At 35.6% G+C, this 26183-nt stretch overlaps 1 protein-coding gene across 3 annotated transcripts in view; it reads right to left on the reverse strand.

Moving 5' to 3' along the window:
- EPHA5 (EPH receptor A5) overlaps positions 1 to 26183 on the reverse strand; it is a 349025-nt gene that overhangs the window by 262485 nt on the left and 60357 nt on the right. For all 3 annotated transcript variants that reach the window (XM_036335287.1, XM_036335278.1, XM_036335295.1), the window contains exon 3: positions 13356 to 14019. In XM_036335287.1, coding sequence (XP_036191180.1) covers positions 13356 to 14019 — 664 coding nt within the window. The remainder of the gene's footprint in view (positions 1 to 13355; positions 14020 to 26183) is intronic.

The following is a 26183-nucleotide window of genomic DNA, read 5'->3' on the forward strand; positions in this document are numbered from 1 at the left end:
ACACACCACACTCAGAAACCTCCTTAGTCTTTAAAGGCCCTGACGTGAGTAACTGACCTGGTGGGGACTGGACTGGAAGGCAGGACTCCCACCTCCCAGTGGTCTGCCTGTGCTAGGAGGGGAGGTCACAACCCTGGGGTGGTGGTCACAACACCCACAAATGTTAGTACCAAAAACAAAAACAGACAAACAAATACAAGCACTTTGGCATTTTGTCTAGGGTTATCACCCACTAGAATTGCTTTCAACTTTTAAAGCTAAATAGCATGTACTGAGAACTTTCTTTGTGCCAAGTACTAACTTTCACGAGCCTCCAATCTTTAAAATCCGATCCAGGTTTTGAAATCATAAGCAATCCTTTTATTGTGGGAGACAGTGGAAAAAAAATTTTTTCCTATGAATTAGTTTCTAACATTACGTACTGAGAGCAATAGCATCTCAGCTCCTGGCAATAAAACATGGAAGGAATCAAACTATAAAAATAAAGTGCTATCCCTGAGTGTTATTTTGAGGAAACTGCTAACAGATGTTTTCCTCTTGTCCATAGTACGGGGGCCGGGGGGCGGGATTTCCTATTTTGGATTTAACTTCATTTTCACCTGAATGAATTGTGAAGTTCCCCGAAGTTTGAGTGTATTATCTGTGGCACCCAGTTTGTGTGGGCCTGAAGGGAATAGACCCCACTAAGTCTGCTCTATTATTACTATTTCAATGCCCTCGCCATCCCTTCACTCCAACCCCTGACTGTGTGTCAAAGAAAGCTAAGGCTGTCAAAAGACAAGGAGTCCTCACTGTTGTGACATTTCATTTATCTGGGCAGCGACATGCTTGAAAGGCAACTGCCTAGTTCTAAGTAACGTATGGAAGACAATCAAACCCAGTTAAGCAAACAAGTGTTGACATATTAAATCATGCTTGAACCAAGAGAGCAAAAACAGATGACACACGAAACCTTCTACAGAGATTTTTAAATCAATAAATAATACAGGTCAGTCTGGTTCTAAAAAAAGAAGCTTTTAGCATTGGGAAATCCCGGGACGAGGTAAAGATCGGGAAGTCACTCACAAGAGCAAGGAATTATGTTGCTCTCTAATTGCAAGATGCAAAACTCAAGTCCCTGTGGGAAGGGAAAGGTTGGGAGCACTGGGAAACCTTGGCGAAATCACATTGCATCACTTTCCCATCCATAAAACGGAAAATAAAATTTGGATAGTCTCATTCTTTATTTTAAAATAAGGTCCTAACGGGCCCCTTTCAAAGCACTTTGAATTCATAGAGGAAAAGCCCTTATGCATATGGAGTAGCGTATTATTATTCTCCTTCACAATCACACAGCGGGGACTTTGGAGCGTTCATTCTCTAAGTCTGGTTCCCGCTAACAATTCCATCAAAGAAATGGAGTTATCCATCAGTCAAATTATCATTTGCTCTAATTGTTACTTTCCCCAAATTGTGGCTCTTCTTTCTTTCCATTCCTTTTTTTTTTTAAACTGCACCTTAACAGCACTCAAATGAGCAGGATATCTTCAAGCTCAGAAAAGGATAAAAGCATACCAACAAACCATTTTAGTTCTTACAGTTGAATCCCTACTGGTCAGCATTAAATGCAGATAAAGCATTTAAACACCAAAGAGAATCAAATGCTGCAAGATGAGAGCCACATCCATGGCCAGAAATAATAGGATACAAAAGCATTGTCATAGAATGAAAACCAGTTATGAGATCATGGACAGAGCAGAATTTATATTTTTTATTGTTACTGTTAATGAGTGATATACTTTCTAGAAAGAACTATGTCAGGAGTAGTGGCACCATTCTTTCTTGCTTTACTGGTATAATAATTGACATGTCCTTCTGAACTAATGTATAAGTGAAATTTAAAGGCAACAAATTATGCAGTTTAGGTAAACAACATACTTACATTTTTATCCTTTAGGTAGAATAAAGTGGGTATGTAAATAAATCAATTAGATTGATACCTACAATCAAGCTAAGCCACTGAGTGTTTTGTGTAAACCTCAAAAGGGGTTGACATTTCAAGGCTTATCCATAGAGAAGCTGCACTAACAAACCTATACAGGTGGAGCACAAATCATTTAACATTCATTGTCATAGAAATATGGCTCTAAGAAACCTTAAAATGTTGGCTGCCCCCTCAAGGGGGCACTGGGTAAAACATTGTGCCCTTGGGCACAAGACAGTCAAACCAAGAGACCTCTTGAAGGGAAGTAAGAAATCACAACCTTCAAGAATAAAAATCCATGGCCTTCTCTGGGTGAGCTTTGAGGGTGTAAATTTACACTAGCACCAACAACCACCAAGCCTTACATTACAATCACCTGAGGAGTTTAAAGAAGAAAATATTGATGCCCCAGCTAGCACCACACAATGGAATCAAAATTCCTTATAGGTGCATCCAGCAACAATATGGTGTAAAATTATTGCACTACACTGTAAATGTTGAGATCAGCAGAATTAGATAAAAGTGATTCCCCAAATACTTCTGCAGTAGAAAAAAAATGATAAATCATGTGAGGAAATCCCCTAAGGCAATAAAAAAGCAAGCATCCCACAAATGAACAGGTCATTCTTAAATAGGAATGATTAGAACATGGGTGCCATTTGTATTTTTTTTCGCTATCATGCTGTGGTTTGATTTTCCCCCTAGTTTGCCAATATTGTCTATTTATGATAATAGCACAAATAATTGACAATAAATATGTGATTCCTAAATCAAGATGAAATTAGCAATATATATATAATTAGATACCATATTGTCAAAAATTATATGATTATAATCTATAGTTTAAAAATGTATCAAGATACCTCTGGAGGGAGAGATAAATATATAATTAACACAAAATAGTTTTGACACAACATGGATAGTGCACTGTTTTGACATATATTCAAAGGAATTAAGATAAAAATATTTCTGTTATTTGCCCTTATATAGTTATATTAGAGGCCCAGTGCACGAAATCTTTCATGGGTGGGGTCCCAAGGCCTGGCCTGTGATCAGGGACTATCAGGTTCCCTCGCCGCCCAGGTCCACCACCACCCACCCCCAGTTCCTCAGCCCAGCCTGGGGCATGGCCCCAATCAGGTGATCGGGACCTGCCAGCTGGGGGAAGGACAGAGGGAGGGACCCAGGAGGTTGGTCCCTAGCCCCGAGGAGGGAGCCGGCCCTCGGTCCCCCTGGGAAAGGGGCCACGTCTGCTGCCACCCACCCCCTGTTCCCCATCCCAGCTCAGGGGCCTGCCTGCCAGGAGGAGAGACCAGGAGGTTGACTGTCAGGCTCCATTGGCAATCGGGGCCTGTGGGCTGGGCACAGCTCCTGCATTGACCATCTGCCCTCTGGTGGTCAGTGCACATCATAACAACCGGTCATTCTGGTCATTCCATTGTAATGGTAGCTTAGGCTTTTGTATATATAGATGGCCCTAATTTATCTATACCTCAGTTTCCTAAACTACAATATAACAAAGAAAAGAGCATTCACTACAAGAATCCCATATATCAGTGCTTCTCAAACTTGAATATACATAAATAAAAGAGGGTCTTGCTACAATGTAGATTTGGATTCAGTTTTTCTGGGGTGGGGCCTGAGTTTCTGCGTTTCTAGAAAATAACCAGGTCATGCTGATGCTGCTGGTCCCTATCCCACTCCGGAAGGAGACTGACTAAATGTGCATGTACCCATGGACTGGTGCACATTGTGCCATTTCATATTTCACATAGGAGGAAAGTTGGGCTCAATCTAGTTTTGTATTTGGCAACAGAAATACATCTACCAAATAGAAGAGTGAGATTTGAACTGAGGGCTGCATCACCTTAAAGCTCAATGTCCTTAATTTATAGCACACAAAAATCTCCTGGTGATTTCACAGATCTATTTTAAGGTTTTAAGTATACTTAATAATTTTATGCAAGTGTTGGCTACCTCACTTGTTATCATTTGCAATCATTTTCTGAGCTTTTTCCTCTTAAGAGTCTGAGAACGGACACGGAGATGTTTGCTAAATCACAGTGAGTTCTCAACATTAAACTTTTTGACACACACTTTTCTCATGAGAGCTATGTTGATTTATGTCATAAGACTTTGTGAAAGCCCTTTTGATGCTATGTGAATAATGAGAAAAAAAAGCAAAGTATAAGTTGGACTATGTGTTGGTTTCCTAGCAATTTAAATGCCATAGATTTTAAATCAGGTCTGAATAAACCAATGAAGATATGGCCTTTGCAAGATCTTTATCATTAAACATTTTTCTGATAGTTATCATTTTATATTAATTTACAATAATAAAAGGAACCTGTCCAGTGCATATCATTTTAGTAAATGTTTGTTATCAAGAGGTGTTTTGGTCAGTATAATCCACTTGAACGTAAATATAACTATGAATTCTCCATCCATAGGATCATGATGAAGCTCAATTCCATTAACGTTAAATTAACGTTAAATTAATTTGTATAGTGTGAACATGGACTGTGCCATCATAAAATCCTATACCAAAGTGAAATTTACAAAGTAGTCATTACTATTACCGTGAATATGAAGTATAGCATTTATCTGTTACATTTATTCTCTCTATCTCTTTCTTTCTCTCTCTCTCTCTCTCTCTCTCTCTCTCTCTCTCTCTATATATATATATATATATATATATATATATATATATATGACTCAAAACTTTAACTAGTATTCTTTCTTTAATAAGTGAGAAAGTAGGAGTTTAAATGTGCATCCAGGAGGGATTCCAGAGTGTTTGATTCTTTGATTCCCTTTCTTTCATGACAAAGTCTCCTTTTTTTTACTATGCATACAAAGCCAGAAATTTACAAGTTGCTAATCATTGTTGGATCAGTAAAATATCAGGTTCTTAAAAAACAAAAGGTTTTCATTTTCAAGGGCATAATAATTTACAAGTAGTATCCAATACTACTTATAAATGAACTAAACTGTTTCAGGTTTCCTATGCATGTATTTGACCCATTTGACCCCAGATATTATTAAAAATTCTCTATTCTTAATATAATATAATATATGTAATATATATATATGCAATCCCTTGTTGCAAGTAGTTTCAGGAGTTAGCAGCTCTTTTATTACTTAGATTTTAATATTCAAATACATTTAAAAATATAATATGATTTTAGAAATAAGAGATGTAGACACAATTGATTAATGTGATATGATAGATCCCTGCACTGAGTTCCCTCTATGTGTTAAGCTGTTCTCCAACATGTTTTTTACATGTTTTTTTCCCTGTCTATGACCACTCTACCTAAACCTGTACCCTCACATTGCCATTAGCCACTTTCATAAACTGTAGCTGTCATTGTGAGTCTATATATATGCCTATATGCCTATGTCTCCATTCTTAGGATACAGGAATTGCATAAATGCACAGTGCAATAGTAACTTAAAAGAATGAGTGATACTTTTAAACCAGAGCAAATCATTTTTATAAGCAAGGTTCTAATATATGTACATTGTTTTGATCACCCAATAAATAAAAATGTAGGTGTATCCTTTAATAAACAATACTGCTCAAGAATATACTATTGCCCAACCGCCATGGCTCAGTGGTTGAACATCCACCTATGAACCAGAGATCATAGGTTTGATTCCTGGTCAGGGCACATGCCTAGGTTGTAGGTTCGATGCCCAGTATGGGACTTGCAGGAGGCAGCCGATCAATGATTCTCTCTCATCATTGATGTTTCTATCTCTCTCTCCCTCTCCCTTCCTCTCTGAAATCAATAAAAATATATTTTTAAAAAAGAATATACTGTCTAATTTAAGAAAACTAGAGTTTTCTAACCAGAAGCTCTCCTGTATTTTATAATAAACAGATACATATCCGTATAAATAAATTTTATTTTTAATAAGAGCTTAAGGAATAGCTAATGTTCATTGAATAAGTACAGTGTGCTAGGCACTATTCTAAGTGATTTTCACATGTGTTATAGAACTGCTATAAGGTAGAGATGAGGAAAGTAAGGAATAGAGAGATTCAATAACTTGTGGGGATATAGATATCCTAAGTTACAAAGGCAGTATTTGAATCCAAGAATGCTGGCTCAGAACCTATATGCTTAAGCCACTAGAGCATGCTGCCTCCCACAAGCTGTGTCTTTCCCACTGTATCCAAATTAAATTGGTCACATTTCAAAACGTTCACCTCCTTTTCTTGGCAGAATTATAAGAAAAATATTCACTTTGCAAAGGTAACCTGTCTGCATACATACTTAGTTTTATCAGCACATCTACTCACATGGACAGAGGGAGTATGTTTTTTTCTTTTTTTTTAGTTCTTTATTGTTTAAAGTATTATGTCTCCTCTCCCCCCATTGACCTCTCCTCAGCTGTTCCCAGCCCCCAGTACATGCCCTCATGCCCTACTGCCAGTGTCCATGGTTTATGCTTATATGCATGCATACCAGAAGGAATATATTTTGGTTAGTGGTTCTCAACTGGGAGTGATTTTGTCCCCAGAGGTCACTTGGCAATATATGGAGGCATTTTTTGACTATCAAAATGGGGAGTGGAGTATTCCTCTAAAAGGGAATTAGAGGCCAGAGAAGCTGCTAAAAATCCTATAATAAACAGTACTATCCCCTCCCTCAACAAAAAAGCTATCCAGCCCAAAGTGTTAATATGTCAGTATTGAGAAACCTTAATTAAAAAGAAATAAAAACAAATGCAAAGTATGTTCTAAAATTTTAATAGATCTGATCCACAACTATTCAAGGAAGGACTTTAAATATATATATTTAAATTATATATATATATATATGTATATATATATGTATATATATATATATATAATTATTATTATTATTATTATGTGTAACACCAGAAAAGGACTTTATATATATTTAAATAATAATAATATACTATTATTATCATTATTATGGTTATTATTATTATGTGTAATACCTACAAATGGATGAAATGACTTAGCAACTTAATTGTCCTGATGGTGGTGGTACACACAGCAGCAGGACACACACACACACACACACTCATGCATCACTGATACTCTGTACTTCATAATTACCATCTTTTGCCAAAATTTAGAAATTAAAATTAGTTTCTTTTTGTTGCATAACAGAGCATAGCAAATAGAACCAGAATTTCAACCTCTTTGATTTTTTTTTGGTAATGTGCCTAATTAAAAATAACTAGGCTCTCCAATGCATAATTACAGGAACACCTAATACACTATGTTTCCAGCCAATTTTATTTCAAACATAAATATGCACCAGAAGTATGAATGATCGACATATTACTCCCTGCAGTATCTGCACTGTTTCTGAATCAAAGCTCTTTCTTCAGCTTAGTATTTTCACTACATTTTCCTTGCTGTGCAATCATTTCTCAGTTGGACAATTAATAAGTGCTTTTTCTCCACAGCCCGCAGTGTATAACCCCTCTTACCCTGCATTTTAGCATGCATTATATACCTTCTTCACTTTGACTGGTTTTGGCAGTGACCCACAATCTAAATCTCTTTCTCCATTTGATATAAATGAAACTATAATTATCTAGGGGTAATTTCAAATTACTACTTCATTCCACTAGCAACTGATGAAGATTAGTGGTCTTGCCTTGCATCTGAGTAAGTCAGCAACATAATCACAAGAGAAGTCAGCAGGCAACATTTGATTCATGTGAACTCAATTGCTTCTTTCAAACACATTCACTTCAATAAAAAGCAGAACCTTCCAAAATGGGTTTTTGCTAACCATTTTGTACTCAAAAAAATTTTCATATGACTCTTAAGGGGAAAGAATAGCATGGATTTCATCAGAAATAATAATAAATCACAAGTAGGAAAACATACTTGTATAAATGGATTTAATACATTATTAGTTTCTGATAATAAAGAGTATTTCAAAGAAATAAATCTGTATACTTAAAAGCAATTTATTATAGAAAATTCAGGCATAAAAGTAAGCCTTAGAAAAATAAATGAACTCTATATAGTATTTTAAGTTAATACAATAGAAACCAAAGTATTTTGTTACCTCATTAAAGCCAGATTATTAGGGAAAATGTAATCAATTTCTCTTAAAGGGAATTAAGTGGGTGGGTACGAAGATGATAGATCACTGACTTGCTAAATGGGCTAAGACTCCCGAAGTCCTTTTTAGCTGTCCTCTGAGTTTAAGCCATGTGTCAGTGAGCTACCCAGTAGTCTCAATCCTGAAGGTCTGGTCTCTAAAAGCCTTTGGGTCAACTCCATCATGCCCTGCACATATATCAGGTCACATGATCCTGATCTGATAGCAACTACCAGATCACCTCCTAGTATAAACTTGGTAAAAATTAACATCTGAAAATCATTAGAATAGATTTATTCAGCTTCTTATTATATCTTTAATTAAATCCCAGAAGAGGTAAAACTAAGAAGATATCCCACTTTCTACCCTCACTGTGACCAAGGTACATTATCTCCATTCTAGACTATTGAACATTTTATCTAAGGGGCAAAAGAATACAGAACTATAGCAAAATATGATTGTTGAGATATACCCAAAACCTTCCTATTTGACGTAATGATTAACCATTTTCCAAATGCATTTATCTTCCTATTACTATAAGATGCAGAAATAAACTCAAAGACATTTGGGGAATTCTATGTATTATAACAACTGTAACACCAAAGTATGCTCCTTTACCCATCTGAATATCTAGTTTCACATTTATATAAATAAAAATAGTTTTTCATTACTTATTCCATGTGAAAATTTTTAAAAAGACCTATGTTATGTTATCAAGTAATCTAAGGGCAAAATTTTATCTAGCAAACCAAAATCTATGCTCTAATACTCACATTGCCTTTGTCTTATTGAGGACTTTGAAAACCTAGTGACAACAAAAAAGACAAAACAACAAAAAAATTGGGATTCTGCAGTTCAACAAGTTGAGTTCTCAGCTAAATTCTAACCTGAATATTCTCATAGTCCATACAGATAACTGTTTGATGTTAATCTTACATTATAAAAAAGAAACTGAGTTATTAAATATAAATGTATAATAAGGCTACCTTATCAACATATTTCAGTATATGATGTTTTGAGTTCTACAAAAATTCCTAAGATGGCCTCTATAATAGTTAATATATCACAGGCCAATCACATATGATTTAATACCTATAACTTGAAAATCTGGCCTGAAAATCTTAGGACTAAGAAAGGATGAATTTAAAATACATCAATTTTGTAAACAAGGATATTTTCAACTGATAAATACAAAGATAAATAAATCAATAATTTTAAACCACAGTATTCTTTCATGCATTTGCACATTCTATTTCCTCACTTTGAATTTGTTGTCCTTACCACTTGCCTTTTGATTTCTTTCTCATTCCTTAAATAACATCACCTCTGTCATTGAGGAAGATGTAGTCTGATGGGGGTGGGGAGAATTATTAATCAAATAATAAGTTCACAAATAGGTGCAAAATTGTAACTCTAAGAGGTTCTTTGAAGGAATAATTATATGAGTAAATAAGAGGCCTGACTTAGACTTGAAAGGTCAGAGACAGCCTTCCTGAGGAAGAGGAGTTGGACCACAGAGCTGAAAGATTAGTATGAGTTAACCCAGCATTAAGGAGGTAAAAAAAAAAATGTTTAGGGAAAGGTAACAAAATCACAGAAGAATTAGTGAAAATGAGCAAATTGCCTTTGAGAAATTGGAAGGAAGGCAGTGTGGCTAGTACATAGTGGATGGGAGAAAGCATAATTTAAGATGTGTCCAGAGAGATAATAGGGTCAAAACCATGCAGGATCTTAAGCTACTGTAAAAACTTTGTCTTAAAGAACACTACTGAAATATTTCAAGTGTAGGTGTTGGGGTTAGGTGGGGCCTGAGGACAGGTGTGTGAAACAACCAGATTTGCATTCACATGGCTAACATCAAAACCATATACAAAGTCATTCATTAAATTTAATAATAAAGTTCTAACCAGATATGTTTATAGATTGGAGGGGAAGAAAACAGAGAGATATAAATGATTTTACAAGATAAGTCTGGTTGCCATTTCTATAACTATTTTGTGATAGATTAGAATTGGGTAGTGGGTAGAAAGGAGATGTTAAGAATGATTCTTAGAATTCTGGCCTGTCAGATATATTTCTAAAACACTTAGATCTTCACTTAAAAGTTTGGGGATAGCAGGATAAGGTCATAGAATGGGTTAGAGCAGTGATTGAGAACTGAAATGCACAAGAATGTTTAAAACATGCAATACCTGACTATTTTGTCAGGGGCACTGGCTTTTTATCCCTTAAATTTTCAAATGAAAACTGACAGCTAACACAACAATAGCCATCTGATGTGAATGAACCAAAAGTATATCCATTTTTTGTTAGATTGGCAAATATGTGTGTGTGTGTGTGTGTGTGTGTGTGTGTGCGTGCATGTGTGCTACAGAACTTTAGTAATTAGTTTATGTATGCCATGAGATGAAAAAGGTTGAAAATATCTGGTTTAGCTTTATGGTGGAATTTTATAAGACACTATGCACATACATTTACATGCATGTGTATCCTATCTAATAAAGAGGGGATATGCAAATTGACCATCACACCATCACAAAGATGGCTGTGTCCACAGCGCGGCGGCAGAGTTTCCATAACACAAGATGGCTGCACCCTAAGCAGAGGCCAAATTCCCATAACGAGCCTTAACAAGCAATCAGCAGGGACCTGAGGCTGTGTGGCACTGGGCCGAGGCAGGGATCCTGAGGCTGTGCCTCCCTGCTCAGTGGGGCTTGACAGGGGACCTAAGGCCGCATCACCCACCTGGAGGGGCTTGACAGGGGACCTGAAGCTGTGCACCCCACCCAGGGGGCTTGACAAGGGCAGGGCCAGCCGGGTCTGGATCTAGCCCAGTGAGGGTGGGGCCGGCTCAGTCTGTGTCTCACGCGATTTTGCGGTGCCACGGATGGGCAGGGACTTGACTCTGGGTCCCGCGACGCGCCCCAGACTCTGACAAGAGGAAGATTTTCATATACATTTTACTAATTTTCTTTCATCTCTGACACTTCTATTATAGAGAAAGGGCAAATAGCAATATTAAAATATTTCCTCTAATTAATCCCCTTTTAATGTGCACAAATTTCATGCACTGGACCACTAGTATAGATATAGGGAATAGCTGTGATGCCTTAATTCTCTAAAGCAAACCTTCAACACTTATTCATTCATTCAGTGAGATGTTATTTATAGAATAAATATTTGGACTTCTTCATAATGTGGCCAAATATTATTTGTACTTTGGAAAACACCAAGAGGCACTATCCATATAGACTCATTACATTCTATACAATAGCCTTCATGATCCTACAGCTTTGTTCCTACTACCAGGGTGGAGTAATAAACACACTGAGACAGAGTCCATTTTAGTGACCTTTTCTAGGTGTAGACTCTACTGCTTACCCATTGTATCTCAATTAAGTCTCTTTTCAATTATTAACGGGAGAGTGTGAGAAGAGAAAAGCATGCATCTAATGCCTGCACTAAGACACATGCCATCAGGACACTACTCCCCAATATATTTTCATCATAAAGGTATTATTTTAATCCCAGCAGTAATAAAAATGTATCCTCTAAAAATACAGATGTCTTTTATACAATATGAAGGAAGATAAAGGTCATTGTGCTCTGAACTAAATTGACCACATATTCTTCAAAATTACATAAACAACTAATCAAATAGAGCATGTTGCTTTATAATACTAGCAAACACTTTTTTAGAAATAATAAGATTATATTGTAAATATTTTAGAGAAAGTATTGTAAATATTTTAGAGAAAGGAATTAATTATATTCAATGGGTTATATTTGTTTCCACAATTGCATATATCCTCACCTTACACTGAGGAGGCTGCTAAAAAAAAGTTAAGGTAAAGTTAGTTGGAACTTTCCTTTAAATCCAATCCTGAATAAAAAAATAATTCATTTCCATGACAATCTTAAAAGCATTCAGAAACATAATTTTGATTTAATAAAACTTTGTGTTTATATGTGTGCATGTGTGTGTGTGTGTGTGTGTGTGTGTGTGTGTGTCTATAATTGTAGATTGCATGACAAAACAACAACCACACACTTAAATACAGGAGACACAATACATATGAGCTGATGCTGAAAAAGGAAATTTAGAAATGGTGCAATATATTTCTAGAGAGAAATAATTAAGCAGCATCGCTATGATTTATAGGTAACTTCCCTAGTTTTGTTTCCCTGAATTTATAATCAATCTACATTTAGGCCTGAACAAACTTGAACAAGCCTGATTCACGTTATATATTGGATTTAGCACACAAAAAAATGCACCTGAAGCTACCAAGTGGAACTAGGGTGACTTCTCAATATTTGGCTTTCTCCTTAATACACATTAACTCTCATTACCTACTTAGTACATGCATATCATGATGAAAGCAAGTGCAGGTTCATGAGGATGAATGATTTTTTTAAGAAAAAAAAAATCTTCCTTCTAAGCTGTTCTTCACTTTCACAGAAAGTACTGACCTCTTCCAAAAAGCTATTGATAAAAATCCAAATTTAAAAGGGCAGCTCACTACATTGTGGGCACAATGAGAGTATTTTCAAATGAAGAGGGGAAAATGTCTGATCAAGTTTCGATTTAAAATAAAATTTAAAAAAAGAATCTCCAAGTGCAAATTTCTTTGAAATAACCTTTTTGTATTAGCTCTATCGCCAAGCAGTTGTTTTCTTGGCTCTACTTCCTATGCATCTAAAAATGACCTGTAAATGTTTAAACACAAACATGCAATAGCAATTATATGTAAACAACACAGTAAACTAAGCCCTGCTGTTTACAGAGATTTCCCTATGGAGTTCATATGGCTGAACTTATTACATAAGAATTTTTAAAAGTATGCCCAAACAAGTCTCATCTAAGATTTGCATTTGAATTTTATAAAGAAGTAAAATTATCACTTCCTCTTCATGGAGAGAAAATAATAGTAGAGTAGCAGATAATAATCATACAAATAAAGTTATATACACAGAGATAATTCCTTGATTTGAGTTGCTCAAAAATAAAACTTCTGAAACTTCTGAAAGCAAAATGAATATGAAATATTACACTGCATGTAAGACACTTTCTGAGTATTAACTATGTATAGCCAATAAAATAGAACATTAAATCTTTCATCTTTGCCAGCAATTTTAAAATTCCGAGAAGAGAAATATCAAACTGAAAAGAAATAATCTCCATAAATTAGCAAAATAAAAGGTCACCTGCTCATAATCATTGGAGGAAATACATATACATGATCCACCTGAATCAGACAGCACCTGAGGATGCACAGGCAAGCCCTTACCTTCACAGGTGCCATTTTTCTCTTCATATCCTGCCTTGCACATGCATTTCCCGATGGGCACCAGCCACTCCCCTTCAGCGCTGCAATGCATTTTGGGTGGATCCTCTGTCACCGAATGGTTGACACAAGAGCCCGATACTTCCAGCAACTGCGAAGAATCAGCTCCAGTGATTGTGTCAGGGAAGACAGCCAAGTGTCGTACCACAGAAGGACATTTCTTATAGTACACACGCACAGAAACCAGAGCAATGCAAGCACCCAGGTCTTGAAAAGCAAGATAAAATCCCGTTTTGCTTAGAGGTCCGACATCTCTAACCTCCGTATTCAGTTTCATGACACGGTCCCCAAGATCAAGTTCTGTGAAGCTTTCATCAGCGGCAATGGTATCGATTTTGATGTATTGGTTTTCCTTGACATTTCTCCCATTCTCATCATCTGACTCAAAGTAATACATGTTGAAAGTTTCCTTACAGGTCCCCAGTCCTCCAGGAAGGCTGTTGCAGTCCCGCAGAGTAAACTTAAGTTCTATGAAGATTCTGGAAGCACCTTCATTAGAGATCCAACTGGTCAGAAGCCAGTTATTTTGATTCTGTTCCATAACTTTGCATACTTGGTATGTGTGGATAGGGGCATAATTTTCATCAACTTCACCAATCTCTTCCCACTGTATAATATAAAATAGAAAAACATGTTTAAAAATTAGACAATAACCAGAAAAAAATAGTCAAAAAATGCAGATGTGCAAATTTCTGTATACTTGATGTATAGTATTGAGAGGAGGAGCTATATAGCAAGGATAAAAAATACTGTTGCCTTTATAAAATTAACTAAAATAGTAATTTATGATCTCAAGTTTAACTCATAAGTGAACACATATGAATAATATTAACCAGAAAACAAAAACAACATGTATTTCAGCGTAAAAAGAAAAGATAGTTGAATGTGTATGCAGTTAACAGCAAGGAACAGTGAAAGAAAAAGATGTATATTTGGAAGAAAGAAAATATATAGACTAAGAGGTACATAAAGTCTTAGAGTTAAAAGAAACAATATCATTTGAAAGACACTAATGAGAAAATAGTAGTAAATGAGGAAAGAAGAAAGGAAAATGTGATAAGTAAAATCACATGTAGGTAATTCTGGCATGTGACAAATAACACATGAATGTAATAAAACTTGAAAAAAAGTCACTAGTTTACAGTTAATAATGTATCTTTATTTCTTTGAACTAATCTGTGTTGGACTTTTTTACAAATTGGATAACTAAATGTTTATTCATAAATTTTCCACTAATATAAACCTAGAGACATATAATATAGAGGTAAAATTACAGATTAGTAATATGCAGAGCCTTGTCATCTCAAATACTGATGTGCCTTTATATCCTGGGAATGCATTAATTCTCTTTTTACCAATGCATCATTTTATGCATGACCTTAAGAGTTCTAAGTATATACAGAATGTAGAAAAATTAAGTATAATTTATACAGCTACACAAATATTATTTGGTCAAAGAGATCTAAGCCAATTTCTTTCCTAGTAAAATACTCCCATTTTGAGAATCTCAATGCGTCATGCCCTGTCTGAACAATATAGAAGCAGTTGTTTTTTTTCATAATTGTGTTACTATAATTTAAGAAATTTCTTAAACCTGTGAAAAATCTTTGTAGACAAAACTGTATGTAATTTTTAACTCTTTAAAATTGGCCGTGAAACACACAGAGCAATCCTATATAATAAAAGCCTAATATGCTAAGTGTTCGGTCGGCCGGTCGGCCGTTCAACCAATCAAAGTGTAATATACTAATGATAGACAGTTGACCTGTCGACCAGTTGCTATGATGTGCACTGACCACCAGGGGGAAGACGCTCCGACCAGTAGGTGAGCTTGCTGCTGGGATCTGGTCAATCGGGACTGAGCAAGATGGGCTGGACACACCCTGGAGCCCTCCTGAGGTCCCACCCCGGCTGGCCAACCTCCCATGTCCCTCCCGGGCCCTGATCATGCACCGGTGCGGTCCCGCAGCCTGGTCTGCACCCTCTCACAATATGGTCTGCACCCTCTCACAACCCTCTCACGGGATCAGCTGGTTTCTGCCTGATCCCACAGGCCAGGCCGAGGGACCCCAATGGTGCATGAATTGGTGCACCAGGCCTCTAGTGAAACCATAATGACTTTCAATAAATCCAGAATGTCATTTCAGATATCAATAGAGATAAACTTGATAGGACCTCATTTCTTCAGACACAAAATTAAATAAAGCATTAGTTCTAGGTTTTTTGTTTTTTTTTTTTTTTTAAATATATTTTATTGATTTTTCAGAGAGGAAGGGAGAGAGATAGAGTTAGAAACATCGATGAGAGAGAAACATCGATCAGCTGCCTCTTGCACATCCCCCACCGGGGATGTGCCCGCAACCCAGGTACATGCCCTTGACCGGAATCGAACCCGGGACCTCTCAGTCCGCAGGCTGACGCTCTATCCACTGAGCCAAACCGGTTTCGGCTAGTTCTAGGTTTTATTCAACTGAAAAAAAATGTGACAAATGTGGAATCCCAGGGATGCCCATAAATCATCTACCTCTGATGGCCCCTATCAAAATTCTAGCTGCCATTAGACAGACAAAGTAAAATGTGCTAATGAGGAAAACTTCTTAGCTCCTTAAATTCACAAGAGAGAGACATCAAGATTTTATCTCTAACAGCCTTCACTTTATGGTGTTATTGGAAGCCTTAGTTCTTTCATTTCATCTCACTTGTCCTCTCTCAGAATGTATTTAAGCTCCTACTTAGCATTTGAATTTCTAACTCAGCCTTCTATTTCAGCACTCTGTCATTAATCCACTTACATTTTTTTTCCTGATGCAATCCAGGGATCAATCTCTTTATTATACTTATTAATCATGAATGTCATGATTAATATTTTAAGAAAAAGAGCACCTCAACTAATCAAATGAAAACAATAAAAATAATCAACTTACTGTAATAAGATTAATTAAAAGATATTCTTTGAGTTAGTAAAATGGAAAATAGCACTGAAATGTTTTCATAAAAAAAGAATATCAAAATGCTACATTATCTTTGTTTTATATTTCAATTTATAATATTCTTCTGATACAAAACACAGAATATTTCAAATCCTTGCCTTTAATTCATGTATAGAAGTCCTATTTCTGCAACATATATTCCAATAGGACCCTGCTAGCAAGTAAAAGGAAATGGACAAGTAAAAGGAATTGAAATAGCAGCTTCTTCCAAAGTTATAAAGCTAGCATTTCACAGTCTTTGCCTGTACAAAGTCAAAGGTACCAAAAATATTACTAAAAATGCAAGCCAAGAAGCACTTGACAAGACAGTTTAATACTTACTGTTTGGGGTGATAATTTCAAAGTCTGTGCATAAGTATCTGCTTCTCTGAATATTCTCAATTAAGAAGAGAAAAACTGCAATTTTCTTTCATGTTAAAATTTATTATGGTGGTATTTTATTTATTTTTCTTTTCAAATGTCCAAAATATAAATGAAGGCTCAAATTTTCTATTTCTAATGAATGAATAGAAAGTCTTTAATTTAAATAATTATGGCCATAAGCCATTCAAAGAATCAAACAGGTAATATATACACATTTCCCATAAATATCTTCTCCTATTTAGATAAATATGCTAAAAAATGGACAAAAATATTTAATTTATTTTAAACTTGCTGAAATAAAACTTTGAGTTCTCCCAAGATTTTCCCCCTTTTTAATACAAAGAAGATTTCCTGTCCTCATCAGCAAAATCTTACCTATGAAAATGAAATGAGAGGATGTAGAGAAAGCAACAGTCATTAAGAACTTAACAACCTGGCAGGTATATTCTTAGACACTTTTGCAAATGTCATATCAAGGGGATTACTGTAACATAATGAAGGGCCCTGATAGAAAACACAATATTTTCTGCTCAATTGTGTTGGATTGCTTATAACCCATGGTTTAATAAAAGTATTTGCTAATCCTTTGATTACTACAAATGAGGTGCCTGGGCAATTTGAAAGTGTGGTCACTGAATGCAATATGGAGACTGCAGCTCTGTTCTTCCGATCCAGCTACTTCTCAAGGCCCAGCCCCTGAGCCCAGCTTCTGTGTTTGTTTCCTCTAGTTACACAGACAGCTTGGGCCGGCTTGATTTCCCTCCTAGATGCCTGGCTTTGCTTCTTTTCCCACTGGAAACTGAAAAGTCCAAGTCATTTGCATTCTAATCCTATGCCTGGCCAGGCATCACAAGTCAGCCACATTCATCAGAGAAGTGGAAGAGAGAAAGGACTTATTTTTATATCCATATGTGCATCATGGAGTTACCAACTTTTGCTAAGTCATTAAGAACTATTTTCTCCCTGACTGCCTCTCATTGCTCTATTAGGTTTCCAGCCCCAAGCTCCTATTGTCTCTTAGCCTCTTAGTATCATCCTCATTTCCAATCCTCTAGCCTATACATCACTTCCTTTGCCTTCAAAGCTTAAAAAACACAGATTCAAGAAACAGCCCTTATATTATACCCCTGCCCCCAATATAGATAAGGAACCATCAAATGAACAGAATTGATTTCGACCTTTCAAATGATCAGGGGTGCCTAGCATCTAGTTCTGTTTTCATTATTGTGTTTCTGTGTACTTTTTTTTTAACCAAAGATTATTATATTAAGGTTAAATACAGAGGTAAGAAAGTTTGTCGTAAAGGCCTGAACAGAAACACTTGATTACTCTTGTACAGAGGAAAGAACATCAGCCTGAAGCCCCAGTTTTAGTCCCAGCTCATCTATCATCTAGAATTCAGTGGTTCTCGACCTTCCTAATGCCGCGACCCTTTAATACAGTTCCTCATGTTGTGGTGACCCCCAACCATAAAATTATTTTCGTTGCTACTTCATAACTGTAATTTTGCTACTGTTATGAATCATCATGTAAATATCTGATATGCAGGATGTATTTTCATTGTTACAAACTGAACATAATGAAAGCATAGTGATTAATCACAAAAACAATATGTAATTATATATATGTTTTCCGATGGTCTTAAGGCGATTCTCAACCTGTGGGTCGCGACCCCTTTGGGGTCGAACAACCCTTTCACAGGGGTAGCCTAAGACCATCGGAAAACACATATATAATTACATATTGTTTTTGTGATTAATCACTAGGCTTTAATTATGTTCAATTTGTAACAATGAAATTGGAGGTCACCACTGTTGGGGGCCAGATGTAAGCTGGCGGGGTCCTTGCACCTGAAGGGGCTGGCAAGGCTGGGACCCTTACCCACATAGTTTTCCCAGACTTGTTTGGATGGCGTATATCAGTAGAATAAGAGCAAGCTTTGTAGAATGAGAACAGCCTTTCATAGCTTACCAAGAAGTCTCTAACTATTTACTGAGATATGCTGTACTGAGAACTCGTCCTTCTATTCTGTCCCTCCCTTAGAAATTAAGAGGAACAAAGAATACATTCCTCTTGACAGACCTCCTATTCAGTGTGTTGTGTATAAATAGGACTGTGTATAAATAAAGTTGTTTCAGTTCCTCAAGAACTGGAGTAGTCCTCTCGATCCCGCTTTCCTGTCTTTCTTTCTTTTCTCATTTCCCACCTCCCTACCTCAGCCCGGCTCAACCTGTCAGGCTGGCCCTGACACACCACAACATGAGGAACTGTATTAAAGGGTAGTGACATTAGGAAGGTTGAGGACCACCGGTCTAGAAGGTCATTTGACTGTCCGGTCTAATTAGCATATTACGCTTTTATTTTTATAGATACTCTGAAAAACATATATGAGGGTAGAGACATTTTTATCTTTTTCTCTACTATATCACAGAATCTGTCACCACAAGGCACAAAGTATGGCATTTGGTAGAGATTTTGTAATGAATACATAAATACCAACATATACCCAACCCTCTTTTTCGAGAGATGCACTAATTTGAAATAATTCAAACATCATAAATAAATTATGATTTATTTTTTGATTGAACAAAAATCTGGTTCTTTGTAAAACCTCTGAATTTTATAAATTAAAATAAAAAGTATGAGTTCATAATTTTAAAAATTAGTCTTCTGTAAAAGCTCTAAGCATTTAAGACATTTTCTTATTCCAATCATTTGTATAATTATTTTGTATTTAGTTTAGTATATTAACCTGTGAAACTATTTTTCTTAGCATTATATTTTACCAATGATAACTTTCAGCTTAGTTTAGAAATATAATATTTTGAACATGATATGTTTTAAAATATTGTGGTTATTTTTCACTCACTAGCTTTCTTCATTGTTCTGTTTCGATTAAAAGCCTAGGATATAGCATATCAGTCAGTGGCCCTATATTTCTTATATCAATAAGATAAAAATAGGGTTATCTTAGTGATTTTCTTTGGCAGATAAATGTTACAATATGGCTCAGTATCAACTGCCTCCAGCTTCACTTCGACATGCCCAAATCATAACTCTAAGATCTCAATATTTTGTATAATTTCTTTGAAAGGCTCCAAAAAGAAGTGAAATCTAGGCTTTCATTTTATTGAAAATATTGTTAGACATAATAGTATTCTATGGTTTTCTCTGTGTGTATTTGTTTGTGTGCATGTGTGTGTATAGTGTGTTTCCTAACTTCACTGAAGATATCCTGACCTAAAATTATTAACTGCTGTTTTAAAAAAGTAGTACCTCTCATGATCTTAGCAAGTGCCTGGGAAAGTTTGAATATGAAAGTTGGGCACTTTACCCATTTAATTCAGTGATTAACACATTCTAATTGCTACCTCATAATAGTTTACCTAAAGTCTAGAATTTCTGGAAGTTTACTGCTATTGCAAAAATCAAGTGAAATACAATGTAAAAAAAACACAGAAATTTCAAACACACCAAAGGTCTTTTTTTTTCTTCTTATTAGCATCTAATTAATGATAGTAATTTTCATTTCAGATTTTTAGGTTCATTATTTCCTATATTTTTTTCAATTTTGCATTACTGATTAAAACTAGGAGAAATATACTCAAGAACCCAAGTAAATTGCTTATTTTCTTATTTTCTTCAGGTGCGTGATATATGAGTAGTATTATTCTTCCCCATAACATTTTATAAAACTTACTATGCTTACATACAATAATTATGTTCCCTTCATGTTGAAAGTACAATTGAGCTCATTTGTCTATGTGTGCATGCAGAAGTCTGCCATTGCCTAATATATTCAATCCAGGACATTTATTGTGAGAAAAACCGGCCAGAAATTCCTCAAAGCATAAGTGACTTAGGAACATGATTAATGGCAGACAAGATGAGGAATCCTACTATTGTTGGCACTAACTTATTTTTTTCTGTTTGTTATTATTAACTTTGACCCGTTACTGCTCACTAGATGCCATTTCTCATTAGGAATAAATGCCATATTATTAAGACCTATGCATGTTGGGTCAAAATATGAGATCCTAGTCCACCTCCTTGTCCAGTGGCGGCCCAACTGCTTAAACAATGAGGTGCAAATAGAAGAGCAAACTACATATTGGTTCATAATGCTTTGAAAGACATTTTGTTATAATTCAGAGTTAGTCCTGAGCGTGTGAAACCTCAAAGATAACATACCCAGGAGGAACAGTTTAGAGCTACAGCTAGTCAACCCACGTCTGAGAAGGCTGCGTTCCCCATTATCCACTCTACATGACATAATCTTCCAGAACACAACCACATCATTTTGCAGCTGAGTAAACTGTGGCCCAGACCTACTGACACACTAATTAGTGCCTGATTAATATCTGTGGTCAGAACTCTCTGGTATTAACAATGTTTTCCCCCTTTGAGGAGTTAATAATATCATGCATATAATAAAGTGGCAAATGAAGTCATTTTAACCAACAAAAGAGAAAACTTTTCAATATCTCATAAAAGAAGTATTTATGTGTTCAAAAAATAAAATCATTTCCTGGCCAGTGTGTCTCAGTTGTTTGGGCCAGTTGGATTCCAGATCAGGGCACATGCCTGGGCCGGGGGCTGAGGGGGTGTGCAGGAAGCAGCTGAGCTGTTTCATGCTCACATCAATGTTTCTATTTCTCTCTCCCTCTCCCTTCCTCTCTCTAAAAATCAATTAAAATTATTTGAAAAATAAAATTGTTAGCCTTTGTTGTAGAATTAACAGAATCCACCTGTCCTTAAACAGTTTTCTGAATTTTGGATCAAGACCATGCATAGTCCATTGAGCAACAGAAACATGTGGTTTGTATGCACAACCACAAGGACAACATGGTTTTAAAAGAATGAAATATACAGTATGTAGTTCCTATTTTAGAAATTTAATATCTCTACTGTCTTTGGCTCTTCAGTAAAATATATGCCAAAAATTGTTTGAATCAACAATCTTGTTACATTTCCTCAATAATATAAATATTGCATCAAATAGAAGCTTGTTATTTAAAACATCTATAAATTCATGAGTATGGTGTAGCAATATTGTTAGAAATAACTCAATTAATTTTCTGTGTATGAAGTAAAGCCAAAGTCGATTACTTTATAGCCTGTGGAATAGAACAAATATTTATGGGATCAAATTCAATTCAATATGTACCAGAAAATAAAATGTCATCTGTACTCTCTGGTCTTTATTCTCCCCTCATTTTTCAGTAGATAACATTAAACTTCTGATACAGGCTTTACAATAGCACCCATAAATCAATTCTATTCACATCTCTCATTAATTTTGTTCTTGTAATCAGTGGCTATTCAACATGAATGTCCATCTCATATTTTGTTGGGAAACAGCCACATTAGGGCTGTGACCTCAGTCGCATCTAGTGATTATATTGCCATACTATAGACTAAAGCACACTGCATCCACTTGCTATAGCCATTTTAATAAAATTCTTTACAAACGGAGGCCATCTACAGTTAGTGCTGTCAACTCCCATAGAGAAGAGCCTTATTTTATCAGAATCCCAGTTCTTCCCTATTTGAGTTGAAAGTAAAGGAAGGAATAGCCATGGGTCCATTGCAAGTTGCGCCGTTGTCGTTTGTTTCAGCTTTGTCTGTTCAAAAAATTAATTTCAACAAAAAATTGCTCAGTGAATAAAACTACACATTTCTTACCAAACACTTAATGGTAGTGGTTTAAAATGATTAGTGATATTTTAAATCAAGAATTCTAAATTTTCAGTGTTTCTTTTTACATGTTTTTAATCATTAGTTTAATGCAAATTTAATTTTGACCTATATTAGAATGCAGCTTTTTTTTTTCCTTTTTCTGTTAATCCTCACTTGAGTATATTTTTTTATTGATTTTTAGAGAGAGTGGAAGGGAGAGAATGAGGATGGCAGGGAGGGAGGGAGAAAGAGAGAGAAAAACGTCAATGAGAGATGTTTACCTCCTGCACGTACACCAACCACGGCCAGGATTGAACCTGCAACCCAGGTAGTGCCCTTGACTGGGAATCAGACCTGCAACCCTGCCCACACTCTAACCACTGAGAAACACTGGCCAGAGCTAGAATGCAGCTTAGCAACAGGGCTATCTGTAGACAGTAATTGATTAATATTTATAAAAATGTTTTCTCAAGTCAATCTACATCTCTACATCTTATTACATTTTAATAGTTAATTTGTTTTAAAGAATAACTATGAAAAGTGTTTTTTCTAGGAATACTAAGAATTCTAGGCAAATATAAAATCTTGATAGCATTAATAAAATCGCAGCAGTAAGGAAATCTTACATTTATTCTTCCCACTTGGTCTTTTGCCTACATTTTTTCTTTATCGTCCTATACTAGTATTGGTCCTATATGATCTGAGGCCTTTTACTTAGGTTAGTTAATAACCACAAGTGGGAATAGTGAAGTTAATCTAGCAGTGTGATTTTAACCTTAGAATTCAAACAAGTTATGAATTGCCTTTTTCTCAGCTTATGAACACAATTTCTTTCACCAATATTGAATAGTAATAGGAAACATAAGTAGAGTAAATGCAGTTAACAGGTAAGTCTAATAATGGCACAGATACATAGAATTTTTTAGCTTAATGAATCTTAAATATTTGGTACTTCTATATTTATTTGTAGATGAATAAACAGGAGTCTTGGTATGATAAAGGATATATTTGTAATTATAGAAGGTAGTTGTCTTTGACTTGTATTCACTGTTCTGTTTGTTACACAATTAATAGCTTTTCTGTTATATAACAGTCCTTAGAAAATATTGCTCAGTGGCCTCCTGGACATCTTGAGCTCTTTTATGAAGTTTTCCATTCCACTTTTGGTTGGTTATCCTATATAATCCTATATAATAAAAGGCTAATATGCAAATTTTCCCTTCGACCAGGAATTTTACCAGTGGCAGGGTTGGCTGGCCAACCACCCGCAACTCCTCCCCCTGGCCAGCCCCTCCCCTGACCCCCCCACCACAGCTGGCCCCATCCCTAATTGGCTCCTCCACCCTGATCAGGGGCAGGCCGATCTGGCCAGACCCCACCTGTGCACGAATTCATGCACTGGGCCTCTAGTACTGAATATAAAACAATTCAATACACTTAAATGTATATTGATTAGAAAAAACACAGGCAGATATGGAATAAAGTTTTAGAAGGGCAATAGGGAACAGGGTCTCTTCCATGCTGGGAGTATATATTAGTAGCCAAATTTGGGGATCTATTTAATAATACAAGACAAATTTTAAAAATACTTTAAACCAGAGTTTTCACAGGTGACTAAGGATACATACTCCAACATGACACCTCCAACATTAAAGTAGCCAAACATTATTAAAGACTTACATCGCCATTAATAGGAATACATAAAATTTGTTTTATTCATATTTTGCATCACTATACAAGAGTTAACATCAGTTTGTTTATATATAAATCTCAAATATATATAATAAGGGAAAATGAACATTTTAAAAAGAGTAAAACATTTTGATATACTTTAAAGTAAATAAAACAATACTATAAATTACATCCTATTACATGCATAAATGATATAGTGATAATGTGTAAATGAACAAAAAAAAATGCACTTGCTCATGAAAACAGATCAATAAAAAGATCCAATCTAAAGAACATAAAAAGATCTTGAATAAAAATTGACAAAAGATCAAAAACCTCTCAGACAAAATTAAGCATATCAACGTATGTGTAAGGACAGTCCTAAAAGAGGAGAAGAAATAAAAAAAGACAGGCACACTATTTGAATAAATATAGACATTTTCCCAAATTTGATGAAAAAATTGTTGTTCAAATTTCAACTGCCCATTGAACTCAATTAGGATATATTAGAGTAATACCTTAGAGCAACACTGCGGAGAGCTAAGATACTAAAATATTTTGAAAGCTGCAAAGGAAAACCAATCACCAAGTAGAGAAGAACAAGAATATAATAATAAGTTGCCTCCTCAGCAAAAGCAATACAGGCCAGAATAACAGTGGAATGACATATTCAAAATGCTTGGGGTCAGGGGCAGGGAGTCAACTAAGAATTTTATATCTAGAAAATATAAACTTTATAGGTGAAGGTGACTCAAAACTCACCAGGAAAAACTATAATCCCATTAGAAAATGGACAAAAGACACAAAAAGGCTTATTACTGCCAACAATATACAGATGGCAAATATACACATGAAGATATGGTTTTGTGTTCTTTTAATATATGTCTGTATTGATTTCAGTGAGAGGAAGAGAGATGGAGAGAGAGAAACATCAATGATGAGAGTCTCATAGATTGGCTGCCTATTGCATGACCCTTACTGGGATCGAGCTTACAACCCTGGCATGTGCCCTGACCCAGAATCGAACCATGACCTCTTGATTCATAGGTCTATGCTAAACCACTGAGCAACACTGGCTGGGCTGAAGATGCTGACTGTCATTAGCCATCAGTGAAATTCAAATTAAGACCACAATGATGTATCACTATATACCTATATAAATAATTTCATTTTTTAAATAGTGACCCCACCAAATACTGATGAGAATTTGAAAAAAACAAACAAAAACAACTGAATTTCTCATACATTGCTGGTAGAAAACTAAAATATTATAGCTCTCTAGAAAATAAGTTTCTTACAAAGTAAACATGGAATTGCTATACAATGCAGCAATTTCACTCTCTGATTTAATTCCAGATAAATGAAAACTTGTTCACAGAAATACCTATACATGCATGCTCATAGAAAATTTATGTTAAATATTCCCCAAATTATAATCAGCCCAGGAGACCTTTAATAAGTGAAGGGTTAAACACATTGTGATACAAATATACCATGGAATTATACTTACTATACAAAGAAAAAAACTATTGATACAAGTAAAACTTTGGCTGGATCTCAAAGGAATTATGATAAGTGAGAAAAACATCTCAAAAGTTAAATGCTGTATGAGTCCATTTATAAAGATTTTTGAAATGACAAAATTTTACAAGTGGAGAAGAGCTTAGTGATTGACAGAGGTTAGGGATGGGGGAGGGGTGGAAGAGGAGAGATTGGAATGTGGTCATAGAGAGATCCTTGCCTTGTTTTCTCTGTTTTGTGTTGGAGAGATGGTGAATGCACAGACCTACAGGGGTGATGAATTTGTACAGAATTTAATACACACAGAGACACACACAGCCAGGGTAGAAAAGGAAAAGAAAGAATTGAGATATACAAGGATGAAAGACCAGGAGAACTTGCATAATTAATGGACAACATTGACAAAAATTGGAATTCAGATGAATCTGACTGACTTCAAAGCTCATCTTTAATTCATTACATTATGATGCCTCCCAAAGTAAGAAAGAGTTCACAGGAAAAGTCTTTCCTACGCAAACTAATGAATGGGGCATAGGAAATCACTCTC

The sequence above is a fragment of the Myotis myotis genome, unplaced genomic scaffold (assembly GCF_014108235.1).
Source record: "Myotis myotis isolate mMyoMyo1 unplaced genomic scaffold, mMyoMyo1.p scaffold_m19_p_1, whole genome shotgun sequence".
Taxonomy (NCBI): domain Eukaryota; kingdom Metazoa; phylum Chordata; class Mammalia; order Chiroptera; family Vespertilionidae; genus Myotis; species Myotis myotis.